The sequence below is a fragment of the Bactrocera oleae genome, chromosome 4, assembly GCF_042242935.1.
Source record: "Bactrocera oleae isolate idBacOlea1 chromosome 4, idBacOlea1, whole genome shotgun sequence".
Taxonomy (NCBI): Eukaryota; Metazoa; Arthropoda; class Insecta; order Diptera; family Tephritidae; genus Bactrocera; species Bactrocera oleae.
In genome coordinates this window covers 41,078,875-41,098,922 of record NC_091538.1, presented here as the reverse complement: position 1 = coordinate 41,098,922, position 20,048 = coordinate 41,078,875, and the positions used below count along the sequence as shown (strand labels likewise).

At 32.8% G+C, this 20,048-nt stretch overlaps 1 protein-coding gene across 4 annotated transcripts in view; it reads right to left on the bottom strand.

Annotated features, from left to right (window-relative positions):
* Window positions 1-1,013: 1,013 nt before the first annotated feature.
* Window positions 1,014-20,048, bottom strand: part of Pdk (pyruvate dehydrogenase kinase) — a 34,427-nt gene continuing 15,392 nt past the window's right edge. Inside the window, exons 2-8 of one of the 4 annotated variants that reach the window (XR_011395923.1) lie at window positions 12,941-13,148; window positions 12,423-12,613; window positions 11,392-11,741; window positions 11,105-11,329; window positions 10,513-10,611; window positions 8,700-8,815; window positions 1,014-2,299 (exon numbers count right to left, since the gene is read on the bottom strand). Coding sequence is in view for 3 of the 4 variants with exons in the window: in XM_070108099.1 (XP_069964200.1) it covers window positions 2,234-2,299; window positions 10,513-10,611; window positions 11,105-11,329; window positions 11,392-11,741; window positions 12,423-12,613; window positions 12,941-13,148 (1,139 nt within the window). In the remaining variant the exon portion in view is untranslated. Of the gene's footprint in view, window positions 2,300-8,461; window positions 8,816-10,512; window positions 10,612-11,104; window positions 11,330-11,391; window positions 11,742-12,422; window positions 12,614-12,940; window positions 13,149-20,048 lie in introns of those variants that run through there. The other 3 variants (XM_070108101.1, XM_070108099.1, XM_070108100.1) reach the window with 3 other exon arrangements.

Below are 20,048 nucleotides of genomic sequence, written 5' to 3'. Positions count from 1 at the left end.
CTACTTTTTTCAGATACGCTCGAGAATAATGGCTGCTATTGCCCTATTTTTTAATATTTCTCTATTTATTTAACAGATGTGAAGAATACTATAATGTACCATTAGTATTAAAAAAAACCTTAAAAACACCCTTGTTTTACACGAAATAATCTAACTCTATCGTTAACCAACCTTTTAATAGATAGTGGCGGATATGTTTAGATTAGACTTACAGAAATATCTAACTATGACAGTCCAAAAATATGAATCACCTACTCGAATTTGACAATTTTCAGGTGACAGAAAGCATGTCATACTATAATTCCACATGTATATACGTATTATTTCGAGGCGTCGTTTTTATACTCTGAACCGCCGTTGTCGGACGACTATAAGATTAACCTGCCCTACAAATTGATGGATCAAACTCAAGTCCTTGTGTGGAAAACTTTTTTATTTGACAAGGTGACTTCACGATATCTGGAATAGAATGCTGCCCAAAGCAACATTACAATATCCGAAAAAGTTTTCAAATCGGACCACTACAGCATATACCACTCAAACTGATCGATTAAAAGCAAGCTAAAGATTTTTTTGTACCCTTTTAAGCTTAAATGAAATTGTGAAGGGTACCGAAATTTATATTTTTTCTTATTTTATTTATATATGTATATTGGGGTGGAGTGAAAAAAAATTTTTTTTTCTTAGCATGAGGGTAAAACTTAGAGATTATAAAAAAAGAAAATTTTTGGAAAAAAAATGTTTAACATATGAAGTAAATTTCGAGTTTCAAATTTTTTTGATTTAAACTCTTTACATTTACATAAAAATTACTGAATTTGACAGTTTTTGACTTAAAATTTATTTTAACGCTTAAGGAAAGTATGTTGTCGTTTAAGACTTTCTTTTAAAACTTCAATTATGACCACAAACATTTTTTTAATTTGATAGCTTCTAGAACACTTTTACAAAATAAAAATTTTAACTCGAAATTTACTTTAAAAGTGAGTGAGCCACCTCCAGATGTTAAAAAAAAAGTTTTCTTCTTTAAAATCTACAAATTTTACCCTCAGGCTAAGCAAGAAAAATGTTTTCGCTCCACCCTAATGTATATAACAAAACATCATTTTTTTGTTATTAGTCAATTCAAAATTTGATAATTTATGGGTATTTTAAGATCATCCATCTCAGCAAATCTGGTTTTTCATCAGATCGGGAAAAAATTGAGTGTATTCCACATTAAATATTATTTTATTGCTATCCGTATTCAGTATCCATCATCAACATATATTTTTCTAAAAATTAATTTATAATTCATTACGGTCTAAACAAATGCTCTGTGAAGACTAAGTGTAAAACTTAACAATCGTGGTAACTTTTTAACCTAAATTATTAAGTATCTTCATCATTTCGCTTACACCTTAAAAAATACGAATGGATGTGAGATTAAAGTACTAAGTAAATAAATGTATATGGGCATTTAAGGGGAATGTTTTTTTCTAATGATTTATGCGTTTTAAAATGTGTTTGCTTACATAATTCTACGAGTTGCAAATGCATAAATGTACTTGTGTATCTATGTATGTATGTGTATGTGCAATTGAAATCATCACCGTGACTGACTATTTGCGCACAAAAACAAATTCTCACACGCTTGAAGCAAGCTTTACAAAACATTACCGAGTGCACTTTTCGTCAAACGCTGGCTAATTTTAGTGCAATGACATAATTCTAAATTACGAACCTATAAACCTCTCCAACTTGTGCATGATATATTTACTTGAATTTTCTTTAATTTATTTTATTTTTCGTTCACACGTGTGCCTTTTAACTTTTTACTACTTGTTGCATAATTTTCAGCTTGATTAGTTAAAATTCTCGCTCACGTACTACTTATTGCAAAATGTTCATTATTTTTTTCCCCTTTTAGGGTTTTGAGTTACTACTTGTTGCAAAATTGCCGTGGTCAGTTTAAAAAACATTTTTAATATTTCCTGAATAACACCGTGATTAATTTATATGCTCGTCCTTTTGATAAGTTAAAGGGCTTCTGCTGATTGGGTTACGTCAACTGATTAATTCGAAAATTGGTTTAAACTTTATTGTACAACAACCCTTTCTTCCATTTCTCTGCTCTTCATTCCTTATTGTTCAGAAAATGCTCCTGAGCTTGTGATATCAATAGATTTTCTGGCTCTGCATCTGCCGCCGTTAGTTTCCTTTGCTCATATGCCGAGTCTCTCGTAGGCTCGTTCTATAACATATCATTGTAGCGCTTCGGTGCCGAAGCATTCAACTGCCTGGCATTCATGTCAGAGCTCTAGAAATTAAAACAAAATATTTATGTACTTCAACGTTAGGATATTTATTTATGGATATATGCATGTATGATAAATATATATACATTATATAATACATAAAGCTGTATGTATGTATATTTTTGAATGAACATGTGTTACTAATAGGCTCCGAAGTTTTTAAAATAGTTTTAGCAAAATCTATTAGGGCGTAAAGAGATACCAAAACACAGAGTGACTCGATAATGTGGATCTGGTATTATCAGTACATTAGTAAATGTGAAAATAATCTACACAGTGCAAAACGAACTATGTTTTACTTTGTCTCTTTGAAACTACTATGAATATTTCAGACCAAAATCTAACTTCTGCCTCCTAGTACAATACATCAATATTCCTTGTATGGAAAAATGCCATTGCGTGGCCATTTACATAACTAGTTGATTCCACTGCACTCGGTAAGTCAGAATCTTAGATAAGCATAGTTTTTTTAATAGAAGTATCGGCACCATTCATACACTAAAATAAAGATAATACTTCAAAAACAAACCTGCTTTATCTGAGCAAAATGTTAAAGCTAGGCTTAAATTTTGCCGATAACGGAGAGATTGGACAATTGCGGACTGGGAAAAGGTTATATGGTCAGATGAGATGAAAATAAATATGTACTTATCAGATGATAGGAAAAGCTTCAGCGTGGACAGGTAGAGCAAACTTTCAAATCCGGCTGCGGCAGTTTGATGATTTGGGGTAGTTTCACGTGGTGGCATATTAGTCCTTTATTTCGAAAAATAGGAATAATAAATTAACGTAAAGAATTTAGTTTTAAGTGTATAAGTGTGAAACTGTCAAAATGACTTGTAATTGGAATTTATCATATATTTTCATTCAGGGATAAAGTAAAGCTGTTGTGTTTTCTATTTTTACGAATATGTTGCTGATACTGCTCGTAAAAAAAGAGTTATAATCGCCCTAAGGCGCATTCAGTAAACATGATTGCCCTTTTTACTACACATAAATTTCCAAATTTCTTTCAATAGTATTTAAAACATATGCCACCGGGTGCACTACCTCAATTTGTATATCTGTCAGTTTCTCAAAATGAGTTCTAAGGAAAACACTTTTAAATATTTTTAAAAGCTCCGAGCAGACAAATTAAAAATGTTTCAACATTATAAATAATGTTATACCTTTGGTAGGTGTTAAGCGAAAAAGATTACTTTTCGAGTGATATCTCCCTATAAATCACTTAAGAAGTTACTAAAATTTCTTGCAAACATTTTAGTATTAATAAAGGAAATTCCTGAAATTTTAGATGTTTGTTCAAAGTTATTAAATTTCTTTAACAAAAAGTATTATTAGAATAATTTGCTTTGAAATGTGTGTTTCCTTTTTACTTTTTCGTTAAGTTTTTACAGTTGCTAAGTTGGTTCCTCTTGGGGTTTTTACCATAGCTGCGAACCGGTTTTGAACCGAACCGCCTCTTTTTACTGGCTTTGAACCGAACCACGAACCAAACCGCTTTTATTTTAAAATGCGCAAATCGAACCAGAAGCGACTAAAGAAAACTGGTTCGGTTTAAAATGAAAATCCCTAGAAGCATTTTTAATATATACGTTTATATTACTATTTACATTTTTATTATAATACCCGACGTGCTTAAAAATGTAACCCTTATGATGAGCTGCCACAATTTTGCTTGAATGCAACGCCATGAGAGGGCATTGTTCACTGTAATTTTAAATAATCGAGTTTGGGTTCTCAGAAGGTTGGAATAATTTTAAAGTGATTATTCTTTTGTAAATATTTTTGAAATGAGCGCGAATCCAGTACACAAAAGCTTTTATTTTGACAAAAATTATTATACAAGTAAGTTAATTCGTTTCAAATTTAAAACAAAAGGTAAAAATACAGCAAATTTTACTAGACACATACAAAGAAAGTACGCCGACGTTTCAGAGAAGATCGTTAGTGAAATTTCGAAGAAGAATTTCCAGATGCACTCTGCATTAAAATTTCTTTCATTGACGGTTTACATTTTGTCATGACACATATCTACATATATGGAACAGTTTGTTTGAAAGCTTCTGCACTCGAAATGAAAAAATATTGTTTTTGGTACGAAATATATTTTTTTATTCAATATAAAATCCCTTAACTTCAATACACTTATTCCAATGAGCATCCAATAACTTTATGCCATCCCTATAATGACTTTCCGGTAGCTCTGCAAAATGGCCGTCTACGGCTGTAATAAATCCTTTATTCAAGCAAAAATGGTTTTCACGAGGGAATTGTTCAGGTTTCTAAAGAGGTAGTAGTCGCTGGGAGCCAAATCTAATGATTACGATGGACGCTCAAGCAATTTGTCATTTTATTTTGTCAATGTTAAATTGATTTTGTCATTGTTAAAACACTTTTGTGAGTTTTAATAAACATTTTACAGGAATTTGATCTCAACTACGAAGCATTTTATTTTCGTTCATATATAAGAATATATGTATACGTATGGGTTTTTATACCCTAAACAGGGTATATTAAGTTTGCCACGAAGTTTGTACCACCCAGAAGGAAACGCCGGAGACCCTATAAAATATGTACATAAATGATCAGCAAGATGATCTAAGCTGATTTAACCATGTCCGTCTGTCTGTCCGTCTGTCTGTAGATATACAAACTAGTCCCTCAGTTTTTAAGCTATCGCTCTGAAATTTTGCACCTTTCCTTTTCTCACTACTCATTTGTCGGAACGGCCGATATCGGACCACTATAACATATAGCTGTCATAAAAACTGAACAATCGGAATCGAGTACTTGTATGGAAAACTTTTTTATTTGACGTAATATCTTCACGAAATTTGGTAGGGATTATTATTTAAAGCAATAACGCAATCTCCAAAGAAATTGTATAGATCGGATGACTATACCATATAGCTGCCATATTAACTGAACGATAGGAATCAAGTGCTTGTAGGGAAAACTTTTTCACTTGACGTGTTATCTTCACGAAATTAGGTACGAGTTATTGTTTAAGGCAGCAATGTATTATCCGCCTTTGTATTTGTGAAGCGTATTATAGCTTCGGTGCAACCGAAGTTAACGTTTTTTCTTGTTTCATATAAATTAGTATAATAAACTGAATCATTTGAACCGAACGGAACCGCGGTTCAGATATACTCAGAAACCGGGTTTTAAACCGGTACAAGTATTTTCTGAGTAGTTCGAACCACTGAACCGAACCGCATCGATTTTTGTAGTGGTTTGCAGCCCTGGATTTAATTAATAAGTCATACTGAATGTAAACGGTGATAAGGACTGAAAACCTACATGGAACACTTCTTATAATAGAGAGAATAAGCAATGGTCTAGAAATATAAGTTCTAGCAGACAATTAAAAAGATTTTAACAGTATTATTCTGTCCTTTCACGTTTTGAATCTCTACATCGCAAGAGTATTGCAAAGCTAAATTACCCAATTATTATAACACATACATATGCCGAATATTGGTTCAATGATTCTTACTTAATTCTCTAGGAAGCTTATATTAAAAATATTGAAGATTTAAAGAATATTTCTCAATATTACAGGAAAAAATGTTACAACAATGAACAGGGACATACTTAGTGGCTCGCCTAAGATATGTACTGGCAACTCTTTTGTCCACGGAAACAGATCAATCTTTAAAATAATTTTATTTAATAATAATTTAATTTAATTACTTTTACAGATCATCTGCATAACATAAAATAAAAGGTAATGTTATAATTTGCGTATTATTCGCGTTTCATAACAGAATTTAAATATTATATTTTTTTTTTGTTAAAATTTTAAGTTCTTAAAAATATAAAAAAAATAAATATTGTTGCGCAGACATTTTTTAAGCAAAATTCCTTATGTTTTGTTATCTCGAAACAACACATAGAAAATAAAGTAGAATTTATACTTATGAAGTCAAGCTAGGTTGGATAAGAATTGTAGCTGCAGTAGAAAAAATTTTAATTGTAATTTCTTCTAAAAACAGTTTCGATTCTGGTGCGAAGAAAATCCACAAATTATTCATGAACAACCATTAAATTGACAGTTTGGTGTGGCTTTTGGTCTGGTGGGATCATCGGTCCGTACTTCTTTCCAAATAAAGCTGGTGACACAGTTACTGTCAATGGATAGCAGTGTATATTATGGCCGCAATTGGAAGAAGTTGATCTTGAAAACATCGCGCATTATCGCGAGAAAGTTTCGTGATTCGATAATTTCAAAAAATTGTGACATTGATTGGCCACCAAGAAGAAGGTTGATTTAACAAGATTAGACTACTTTTTGTGGAGTTATTTGAAGTCATTGGTATTTAGCAAAAAACCACACTCTCTTCAAGCCATAGAAGTCAATACTGAACGAGCTATTCATGACATACGACTTGATTTAGTGGAAAAAGTACTCGAATACTTGATCGAATTCGATTCTGCAAAAGAAGTCGGGGAGGCAATTTGAATGATGTTATATTCAGAACTTAATTGTATTGATTGTACTTCACATTAAATAAAAAACATTTGAATTTCCTTCACAATTGGTGTGGTTTTTTTTTAATCATATCTCTCTTATTGCAAAACTCTTTACTAATATAAGTATTTTTAAATACTTGGTAAATACGGTTGACTTTATACAATATAGTTTGGTCAATCTTTGAGTTATCTTACTAATCTAATGATATGTCGTAGTGCCTAAATTAGCATTAATAAAACTCATGGAGTACTCTTTTTTGATAATAATACTGGTATGTGGTACGATAATCCTCTAAATGGGGTCAATATTTCCCTTAGCCCCCATACATATATCCAATATAAGAATTTCCATATACTATATATAATTTTCGTTATTTTAGCAGACTCTATACCGCATATATCGGTTAATGTATGAGTTATCTTCCTAAAATTAAAACATGTTACCGCATAAACTTGAGTTATGTCGGTCAATATACATATGTGATATTTCAGGAAATTAAGTAGACAATTATTTGTATCCATTTATTCATTTGGTTTCTTCCAATAATTACTATGCAACATTTTTATACTCTCGCAACCTGTTGCTTCAGAGTATAATAGTTTTGTTCACCTAACGGTTGTTTGTATCACCTAAAACTAATCGAGTTAGATATAGGGTTATATATATATATATATATAAATGATCAGGGTGAAGAGACGAGTTGAAATCCGGGTGACTGTCTGTCCGTCCGTCCGTGCAAGCTCTAACTTGAGTAAAAATTGAGATATCTTTATGAAACTTGGTAGACATATTTCTTGGTAGCGTGAGACGGTCAGTATTGCAGATGGGCGTAATCGGACCACTGCCACGCCCACAAAACGCCATTAATCAAAAACAAATAAATTGCCATAACTAAGCTCGGCAATAAGAAACAAGACTGTTATTTTGTACACATTATCACATTAGGGAGGGGAATCTGCAGTTAACATTTTTTTTAAAGTGGGCGTGGTCCCGCCCCTTATAAGTTTAATGTGCATATCTCTTAAACCGCTAAAGCTATAATAACAAAATTCACTGGAAGCAAATGCTTTTAGAACCTCTACCTACAGTGTGAAAATAGTTAAATGCGGGTTGTAACTCCGCCCACTCCCCATATAACGGTACTGTTAAAAACTTCTAAAAGCGCGATAAATCAAGCACTAAACACGCCAGAGACATTAAATTTTATCTCTAGGATGGTATGAGATGACTTCATAGGAACCGCGTTCAATATTAATCAGTGGGCGTGGCACCGCCCACTTTTAGGTGAAAACCCATATCTTGCAATCCGCTTAACCGATTTCAACCAAATTCGATACATAACATTTTTTTCATATTTCTATGTTATAGTGCGAAAATGGGCGAAATCGGACTACAACCACGCCTATTTCCCATATAACACCATTTTCAATTCCATCTGATTCTTTCACTTTCCAGTATGCAAATCAAGCAATAATGATTATATCAGAGTCAAACTTTGCGTGAATAATACGTTTAAAGTATGCCACCTTGTGACCACAAATTATCTAAATCGAACCAAAACTGTTCAAGCCCCTAAGTACTAAATATATGGACCCCAGTGCCTATAGTTGACCTTCTCCAGAAAATATCAGTCAATCCACAAAGAAATCTCAAACGAGTATACCGTTTGACTTTGCGAGAGTATAAAATGTTCGGTTACATCCGAACTTAGCACTTCCTTACTTATAATTTTAATTTTAAGTCTGATAAACAAATTTAGTGTTCAAATTTTGTTGAGGTTATGATAATTTCATTTGGAATGGAGATTACTTCCTGCTTTCAATTTAATCAAATATACATATAAATAGTTTAATAATTTATTTAATAAAAATCACATGCGAATTAAACGTGAATGATTGCATTGTGTGAACGCTTTCAAATACCTTGCGTCATAAATAAAAACCAATTGAAATGAGTCAAGCATTTTAGAATAAAACATACGCTAATTGTTTTTGGACGAGAAGAGACTATATATATAACGCCAACGGTTGGAAAAATTCTGAAATATATAATATAAAAAAATATGTGAATATGTAAAGCAATTTTCAAACTTGAAAAAATACAAAGCATAAGCGAACAAATATATTGCGACCAACACTGGCAAATACACCAACAAATGAAGACAAATTTCTACAAAAAAAAACAAAGGTACATACATTGCAAACAAATGCGTTAGAGTAGCAGTCGCACAAGTATGTACAAAAACTAGAAGCTAAAACTATAAAATTAAAATAAAATGAACTGCGTTTTGTTTGAATAAATGTTTCCGTTTATTTTTTTAAGTCAATTACATTTGTTAGAGATACCTGTCTGTGCTCAGGCATTTCTATGTTCACTTCATAATAAATAGTAATAATAGTAAAAGTATAGACAATAGACAAATCTTAGTAATTTCGCTTAGATAAAAAATAAAACAACCATAAATATTTCAAATATATACATATATATATATGCAAAAAATAAACAATTTGGCTTAGTAAAAATAGTTTTTGTTTTAAATTTACATTTTATGCATGCTTTTAGCATTTAGTTGTGTCTCGTGAATATAATTAATCTACAAATCAAAGTTTACACTGCATGCGCAGTACAGATATTAAAGCTACGTTTCTGAAAGCCGTTCATTAGTGTAAATAATTATAATTCAACAACTATTTACAAAGAAATAAGACTTTATAATATTATTGTGCGATTGCATAGACTTAAAATGCACAAAACTAAGCTTCTAATTTATATATATTCAGCTGATCCTCATCACTATGAATTCCGCCACAAAAATCAAACGCTCGCAAGCTGATAAATTAATTGCCAAAAGCTCTGTCACTTGTTGGAAACTAAATATGATTGATAATGTCTACTATCAATAACTGAATTTAAATGCTCAATCACTCGGTAACACAGTATATACGTGTATGCTGCACTCGCGGCTAAAGGTTCCAAAGCAGAAAGCGAATCGCTTGTCGTCTTTTTTATTAATTTTTTCTTTAATATTATAAATTTTGGAATGTAAACCTTAATTCTTTTTGTTTATCAAAACTAACTACAAACAAAACAAAAATAAACGACAATACATATGTAAAAGAAACATATACAAACAACCGACATCTATTACTAACGGATATTTAACATTCATTTATTTTACTAAGTGAGCAAGGAAGGTTCAAAGATAAACATGCTAATTTAACTATATAATTTCGAATCGTAAATAAATGTTTCAAAATTAAACACAATATATAATCGTTTCTAAATATATACATATATCTGTAAGCGCAACAAAATACATTTTAAGTTTTGGTGTGTAAACAGTGTTACCCTCGTTAATCAATACGAGTTCTTTATATACATTTTTGGTTTTAAAAGCCTGGGTATATTAGCAATAATATTAAAAATTCCAAAATGTAAGTATGTGTTTAACTTTAGACGTACATATGAACAGATAAAAATAAATTTATACAATAACAGTTCTAGAAATAATTCTTAAAATTCGTCCCTAAAACATTAAAATAGTTTCGCTTAGTGCGGGAGGAGGTTGATTTGGGTTTCATTTCTTGCAGATGAGGAACCACGGGTTATTTTAACAAAGCTAAATGATTGGGGGAGATGGTAGAGGCACATATATTTGGACGCTCCATATCACACAATCATTCATTACGCAGCAAGTGCATCCAATTCATTCGTTTTCTTTTTCGGATGTTTTACCTGGTTAGACCAATCGCCAGTGGGCACGGTGGCGCGATAAAATTTCGAGCTCGTCTTGTTGAAAATGGGCAACAGCTCGTTAGCTTCATCTGAAATCGCCTGCAGAATAAAAATTTAAATTGAATCGGATTGTACAGTTAAGGTTTTCTACCATTTATTATACAATAATATGTAATTTAATATTTAAAGAAAATATCCCGGGCACATATGGTAAAGCTCAAAATAACTATTTGCTCTCCTGACAAAAAAAATAATTGTGTGAGCAGCTACTAAGTTATATAGTTGACTCTAATACAGGTGACCATGTGGATGGATACTTCATAAAAGTCATAAAACTTCCGCTTATTCAAGCTCTATTTGATTATATAACACATATATAATGTATAAGAGATTTAGAACAGTTGTTTGTTCGATTCGTTACTCCTTAAAGTCTGACAAATTTACACCATTTTTATTCTTTTGTTTTTTTTTGGAAATGCTATCAATTTATATTAGGTTCGCAGATCGTCTTCGGTGCGATATCCCTGCTCTCAAATTTTTATGTTCCCAGGTGTCTTTGTACCCATATTCATAAAAATTGAAGTACTCGTACCTTCATATAAATAATGGCATCGGTGCCATATCCTTCACACGACAACAATACAATATCCCCATGGAAGTAGCGCGCATATAAACGTGAAATGGGCAAGCCATAGCCATACCCAGCTAATGGCACCGTATGTAGATCGGATTTTGATGGCTGTGGTGCTGTGCTGTACATATATTTGAACAACTGATCTGTTTGGGAACGTGGAATGCCGCCACCTTGGTCGGAGATCTGTAAAAGCATATATAGACGTATGAATACTTCTCAAATTTAACAAAAACTAGTTTTTATACCTTCACACATATATCCTCTTTGCCCTCCGCTATGAGCACCTTAATGGGTGGCAGCTTTTCACATTTATCCTGATCGTTATTTTCCACAACAGCACGCATGGAATTTTTAAACAGCTCGAAAAGCATGTGGTATAAATGCGAGGGCACATAAACAGTGCGTATGGGACTATTTGCTGTGTCGTCTGGATTATGTTCAGTTATTTCCAGTTCTGGACTGATCAGGTAGTATTGATCGCAGAGAAAGCGTGCGTTTTCATAGGCATCTCTTACCACCGACGAGATCTGACATGCTGGATCCAAGCAGCCAATATGACGACCTTGCTCATTGGGAAACTGGCCGAATAGTATAGCTATGAGCAAAGAAAAACAAATAATAACAAACAAAAAAATTAAAAAAAAAAACAAAAAACGTTAATTTCGGTTGCACCAAAGCTAGAATACCCTTCACAACTCCAAAGATTCCATACAAGAACTTGATTATGATCATTTAGTTTGTACGGCAGCTACATGATATAGTGGTCCGATCTAAAAAATTTCTTCGGATATTGTAGGATTGTCTTGGACACTAATCCATGCTAAATTTCATGAAAATATCTCGTCAAATAAATAAGTTATCAATATAAGGACTAGAGTATGATCGGTCAGTTTGTATGGTGGCTATATTCTATAGTGATCCGATCTGAACAATATGTCTGGAGATTGTAGCATTGCCTTAGATAATAATCCATGGTAAATTTCGCGAAAATAATTTGTCAAATAAAAAAATTTTCCTTACAAGAACTTGATCTTGATCGTTCAATTTGAATAGCAGCTATATAGTCGCCCGATATCAGCGGTTCCGACAAATGAGCAGTTGCGGGACTAGTTCGCGTATATAAAGATAGACGGACACGGCTAAATCGACTCAGCTTGACTTGCTGATAGCTTACATATATTTTTTTTTTCTTTCTGGGTCATAGAAATTTCGTGGCTATTCAGTTTGCCCTGTTCAGGGTATAACAATTATGAAAAAAGTATAAAATTTTACTCACTGTGCTGATTGATTAGCATTCGTATGCTAATGCGTGACATGTATAACCGATCGAGGAAGTATTGTATCGACGATTCCATGCCGCAATCAACGGGTCCGCCCTGATGCTCCTTCATTTCGATGACGCCCTGAGCCATTGTTTGCACAACATCACTGTGCCTATTGCGTATGTGCACCAAAGTGTTGCAAAACCTGATATGGATGAGATAATGTAAATACTTGTATTCCAAGTGATATATGCGCTCATGGGCACACATACATATATTTGCGCATGTAACAGCTAAGTGCAAACAGTCAAATTTAGATGCCTATAAAGGATTTATTATGCCGGTAATAGTTAACTTAGCATTGCGTAATGTGTGTCGGTATGTCTCATTGTGTAATAAGTTAGGCATAAAACATGCTAAAATGCCAAGACTTTGCAGCTTATTGCGAGTTCAAGCCAAGTCAAACACAAAGTGATCACTTACACCCCCATAAAGCTACAATCGGAGCAGTGATTCTTATTGCTGTACTCACTTTTCTAAATTACTATGCGTTGGTTCGGCCTTTTCGAACTCCAGCACCTCCTCGAAGCTTTGCACATACCATGAGCTAACCTGGCTTACGGATTGGGTGTTAAGCAAATGGTCGGGAAGCAACGCGATCTCCTTCATGATATTCGCCAAACGAACGGGCAGTTCTTTACGCAGAAATATAAATGATTTCTTCTCACATGCATTTTGACCTGTACGAAGGAGTATTAGAAGTAGAGAAAAACTTAAAAAGTGTTTATTGCTGTTGACTTAATTAAAGTTTTTCAAGGTTAGTAATACAAATATATTATAAATAATAAAAAGCTTAATATTCAAAATGGCTTAATATATTAAAACATTAGAAAACATAGGAAACCATACATCATAATGTATAATAATGTAAGCATACTAAGAATTTGAGATAGTAAAAAATAATGATTGTTGACAAATTTTATTGTTTTTAAATTTTTAAAAATTCATGGTATTTAAGGTAGGATGGAAATGAGGTCTAAATTGATCAAAAATTTGAGACAGCAGCTACATTTTATGGCAAATATTTCAACCAGAACCGGGCTTGAAGCAATGTTCGGCAACGTTCTCTTAGTATAGTGTGCCAACTTTGAACTACCGCTTTCAAGTTGTTAATGTACATACAAGTACCGATTTCTCAAATGTGTTTGATAAGGTTAGTCGTTCGATTTTAAAATCTAAATTATTTTGGGTGTTTGCTCAGTTTTTCTATCCTTAAACATTTCAAGTATTCTTCGCAATTTTAATAAATGACGATTACCTACTGTAATTTCTTCTATTGTATATCTGACATATGATTTGAAGATCTTTGTTTAATCTCTGATTCATCTGACTCCAATAAGTTCATTGTAACCTGAAGAACATGCCACATTCGACATTTCATTTAGAATTTTAAATTTTTGGAGATATTTGTTGAACATCCTAGCCGGACTTCAAATTTTTATATAATGTTGTGGAATATCATTTGTATAATGGTGACAAAAAACGTATTTTCGCACTAGACTTCAAATAGCTTGTTTTATAATATTTTCTGACTTGAAAATAAGGTTAGAGAACTAGATCAAATCCTATCGAATTGAGTTTTATTTTACACGTTTTAGACTAGTTCTGTGATTTGTGGGAATTGTGATTGGCTCAAATGTCAAATTACTGTCAAAAATAAAATACAAATAATGTTTTCCCAGATATTCATTACGTAAAATTGTAAATTGTTGTTTATAGAAACTTAAGGTTATTAAAATACATATTGGCGCGTAAAGAAGCATTTCTCCAAAAATTGGCTCTCTACTACCCATGTAACCGCCTCAAGTTTTTAATGGTTTCTCATTATTTTCTGTCTTTGAAACGTCACATAAATATAATATTATATATGTATGACATACGTCACAGTTTTTACAATTATATACTTTATTGTTGTTAGAAAACAATTAGAATTAAATGTTAGAAACTTATTAGATTGTAATTTACTTCTTGGTCGAGAAAGATTTTGCGGATGTTGATTAGCGGGCTTACAAAATCCAACGCCTGCAAAAATTGAAGTCGAACGACCGTTAAGCGCGTCGCACGTTCAGTGAATATGCCCAAAACGAGATGATCCCCGATCCCGATTTTTAAAAGAAAATTTTGTTCGGTGATATAGCTCCCTTTTGGTTAAATGGTTACGTTAATAAACAAAATTGTCACATTTGTTGTGGTGATAATCCACAAGCCATTGTTGAGACTTCGTTACCTATTTTCTTTCTTCTTCTTCTTTATTTTGAATATTGAATTAAAATTGTCTGATATTATTTTAATATGAAATTAAAAACATGAAAAACTTTAGCTTCGGTTGCATCGAAACTATAATACCCTTCACAAATAAAAAAATTTCCATACAATGCCCTGTTTTTGATCGATCAGTTTTTATGGCTGATATATGCTATAGTCGTCGATATCGGCGGTTCCGAGAAATGAGCAGCTTCTTGGTGAAAAAAGACGATGGCAATTTCAGATTGATATCTCAAAAACTGAGGGACTAGTTCGCGTATACATATACAGACAGACAGACATGGCTAAATCGGTTCGTCTCGTTACGCTGATCATTTATATACATACACATGTATGTATGTATTATATATTTAATAGGGTCATTTCCTTAAGAATATACTAAATTTATGTTTCATAAGAAGGAGACACGGCGGTATAATCAAAAGATGTTTGTGTATTCTGAGAATAAAATTTCTTTAAATTTCCCAGAAAGTCGGAAACGTTTCAGAGAAAAAACATGTGATTTCATATGAGTTATGTATGCACAGATATACGAATTGTATGTATGTTCATATTTATGAGCGTATTTTATAACTCGGTTTATTAGCATTTTTTCAAGTTTATGAAGTCAATAACCGGTTGAGGCAAACTTAAAAAATGCAAAGTTCAGCAAAATAAAGGGTAAACAAGATTTCAAGCACATGAGTAACGAGCAAATTTTAAATTTAAAACAATACATGCTAACATGCAAACAAACATTTAAGTATAAGTATGTATGTTTGTAGCTTTTGCAAGCTGCGATATGAAAGTAAAATTGCCGATATGTAGCAATTTAAGCGAACATACAAAGTTATTTATTTAGCAATAAAATTTAATTAGGCGCAATATGCCACATACATATTTAAATATGTACATACATATAAACTCATATGAAGGCAATTACATACTGAAGTACTTTGCTTATTTATGATACTGAATTTTACGATCGCCCCTAAGCACTTCAAATATAGTAAGTCAAGTGGACGAGTGGGCTCAGCGCAAATGCCATCAAGGTGTTTGTTTGTTCCACATGGAAATAGACGATTGTCTCGAAAGCAGACGATTATTGCAAATTGTAGCTAATAGTTCGAGCCGAAGTAGTGAGTACTATCGGGCAATTTCGACTTGTATTGTTAGCGTTTACAATGTACGAATTCAATTAAGTTCCATATATTTTATTTGTTTGTATGCGTGAAAAAAAGAAAATATCATTTAGCACAGTGGGCCACAAAGCTTAGTCGTAAGCATTAAAAAACGATCCATTGAGCGAGAAACATCGTATGCGTGAACGAGCGCAAGTATATATAATACATTGTAAAGTTCAGAGAGCGAATGTAAACGTATGACACACACGCTACTTTTATGGTTGCCTTATGAAATGATCGAGTTTGGTTTCGGTGATTAAATGTGTGAAACGATCGTATGTACATATGAATGTATGTGTGTGAGATCGGACAGGCGCGTTCGCTTTGCAGATAGCACGCTTAAGAGCGCTTGACAGCGACAAAGCGATCTGATGTAGTCATGTTGGCGACGACGAAGTCGACTGATTATGCCATTTTTGGTGGCGAAGTTGGTCAAAAAGAAAATCATAAAAACGGAAAGAATAAAATATAATAAAAAAAAATAGACGAATAAAAACAATAACAAGTATGAGCTCACCATCAATGGAGAAAACACAAAACGAGAAAGGCAAACCAAAACTTAGAAAAGACGCGCGCGTGTGAATATTTTGACTAGATAAAGCAACAATTTATGGACTTTGCTTATATACTATATAAATGGCCACATTAGTATTCTAGATATGTTTTTTCTTTTATTTTTAACACAACAATTGTGTGCCGGTGAACAAGCCCCCGCCAACTATGCCAATAACAAACGTGGAAATCTACATGCCCGACGCGAAATTATACACATATCTGTAAATACAAACATATTGTTAGCAATGTACGAGTATTTAGTTTATCTATAAATCGGTACTATAAATTTCTAGTAGCCGAACTCTACTGTTATGTTCCAATCCATATATACGTTTCGTTTTGAAATTTTTAACACTATTTCCATACATATGTACTTCATTTACGAGGTAACGCAGGAGAAAAAATCTGGAATCAAATTTGTTAATATTTCTCATTTTAAAATCAAAAATAACCGATTTTTTCGCAAATAATCGCTTTTCTTCCTCCAGTTTCCCAAAATGGGTCCAAAGTAATTGCTGCCATTGCCGTATTTTTATACTCTCGCAACTTGTTGCTACAGAGTATAATAGTTTTGTTCACCTACGGTTGTTTGTATCACCTAAAACTAATCGAGTTAGATATAGAGTTATACTTGTAGATATATAAATGATCAGGATGAAGAGACGAGTTGAAATCCGGGTGGATGTCTGTCCGCCCGTCCGTGCAAGCTGAAACTTGAGTAAAAATTGAGATATCTTTATGAAACTTGGTACACATGTTTCTTGGTACCGTAAGACGGTTGGGATGATGGGCGTAATCGGACCACAAAACGCCATTAATCAAAAACAAATAAATTGCCACAACTAAGCTCCGCAATAAGATACAAGACTGTTATTTGATACACAAGATCACATTAAGGAGGGGCATCTGTAGTTAAAATTAAAGTGGGCGTGGTCCCGCCCCTAATAGGTTTAATGTGCATATCTCCTAAACTGCTAAAGCTATAATAACAAAAAACACTGGAAGCAAATGTTTTTAGCACCTCTACCTACAGTGTGAAAATGGGTGAAATCCTTACTTGTTTAATAATATTTTTCTATGAAAATTTAACATGTATAATAAAATCAAAATCATTAAAATGGGCCTTGTTTTACACGAATTAATCCTACTCCCCCTTAATAATGTAGGCTGAAAAAGATATACAATATAATGTGTCATATTCTTCCAATCAAGAGAATTTCGAAAAATGTAAACTAATTTAGTATACACGAGGTATTAAAGAGATGTTTTGTTTATGGAAATTAAAAAAAGGCGTGACTAATAATTGAATTATTCATAGCAAATTTAACTGAGTGCCTTCCTTTACTTATACAAGTATATTCCGATTTCTTGCTCCGTGAGGTGTGTATATGTTTTCATTCCAAGGTGCTAATGGCAATAGAGACGAGATAAAAGCTGCAAAAGTATGAATATATTTACATATGTACATACTATACATATACGAATGCATTCATGTGCATAAGTATTTTGACGCAAAAGCAAAGCAAATCAATGAAAATAAAGCGATAATAAAAAATGTTTCGTATTAGTTAGATGTGATATAAAACTAAAAGTAAAATTATTTAACGCTTCTAAACGAGAAAAAGTCGTAGGTACGACATTCATACTTGTAAATACACGCAGAACGAAGGACCTACAGAGGTCCTTTCTGAAAGCATCACTAAAGAAATGTGAAAATTCCAAATTATGTATGGGAATCACATGGAATAATAAAAATGTCTTCAAAATAACAATATATACTTACATATAAAATTGAGTCAAATACGATCATACATATTAGGGTGGGTAAAAAAAAACGATTCTTTTTTCACTTCGCTTATATTTCGCTTCAATCTACTTGGAAAATATTTTTTATTTACTGCTCTACAAAAATGGTGATTTAAAATTAAAAAAAAAATATGTATATAATATATATATTTATACAAATACAAAACATTTTCTTAAAATAATCATACTTCAACCATTAAAAATGTTTTTAATGGTCAGGTTTACGAAAAAATCGTCTAGTTTTTGGTAGATCATTCAATTTCCTACAAAACCTTTGAAATTAAATTTTTTTAAATAGTTGGAAGCGAGATATGAAGTTTTCTATCTGATAATAAGACAAAAATAGAAAATTGCAAGGCGGAGGATCTTCTCGTTACAATTAATAGCTCATACTTGGAGAGACTTACTTAGAGGTGTCTTAGAACCTATTTTTCAGAGTACCAAGTTAAAAATAAAGAAATTGTTTTATTGACTCACCCTAATGTATATTGATAGTTGAACCCAGCCGCAGTCTTGATCTTTCCATCAATTAATAAATACATTCATTTGAAAAATATATTCGGGTCATAAAACTTAAGTTATAAATAAATATGAGTGCTCTGTCATATTGGGTATGTACGTAGTATTAATTCTACAAGTAGTAAAAATACATTAATTTTTATACCCTGAACAGGGTATATTAAGTTTGCCACGAGGTTTGTAACACCCAGAAGGAAACGCCGGCGACCCTATAAAATATATACATAATTGATCAGCATGATTAACTGAGTTGATTTAGCCTTGTCCGTCTGTCTGTCTGTATATATACAAATTAGTCCCTCAGTTTTTAAGCTATCGCTCTGAAATTTTGCACCTGTCCTTTTCTTACTAAGAATTTATTTGTCGGAACGACCGATATCGGACCACTATAGCACATATAGCTGCCATACAAACTAAACAATCGGAATCAAGTGCTTGTATGGGAAACTTTTTTATTTGACGTAATATCTTCACGAAATTTGGCATGGATTATTATTTAAAGCAATAACGCAACCTCCAAGGAAATTGTATAGATCGGATGACTATAGCATTTAGCTGCCATATTAACTGAACGGTCGGAATAAAGTGCTAGCAGGAAAACATTTTTATTTGACGAATCATCTTTACGAAATTAGGCACGAGTTATTATTTAAGGCAACAATGTATTCTCCGCAGAAATTATTTAGATCAGACCCCTATATTATATAGCTGGCATACAAATTGAACGATCAAAATCAAGTTCTTGTAAGGAGCCTTTGTATTTGTGAAGGGTATCATAGCTTCGGTGTAACCGAAGTTAACGTTTTTTCTTGTTTCGTATTAAATTCAAGCTTTTATTAAGCATAGGAAGAATGATCCGAGTTAGGTCAAATATGCACCGCTTTGTTCGATAACTTATTACATTTTGAAGGTAATTTCATAATGTCACTCTCATTGACCCTATAGGTAAAAAACTGGTACAGTCGATTTTCACCAGCTTCTCTTATAGTGAACTTTTCAACAGTAAAATCATTCGCATAGACAAGAACAGCTAGCAATCACTTGGTAATAACCTCCCAACTAAGCTCCCGGAGTTCCTGGCGAGCTAATATCGATGTGTATGGACTGGCGTCCCTTCAGACAGTCCAATTGTTGTCAGTAGCGATTCGAATTAAGGGTTTGGCAGAAGAGGAGCAGTTCATGGTAGATGATTTCCTGCCAATCTCAATATACCTTCCTGAAAGTCAACCCCGGCTTGCTCATTATTTGTGCCGGCTCACCTCGAATTGACCA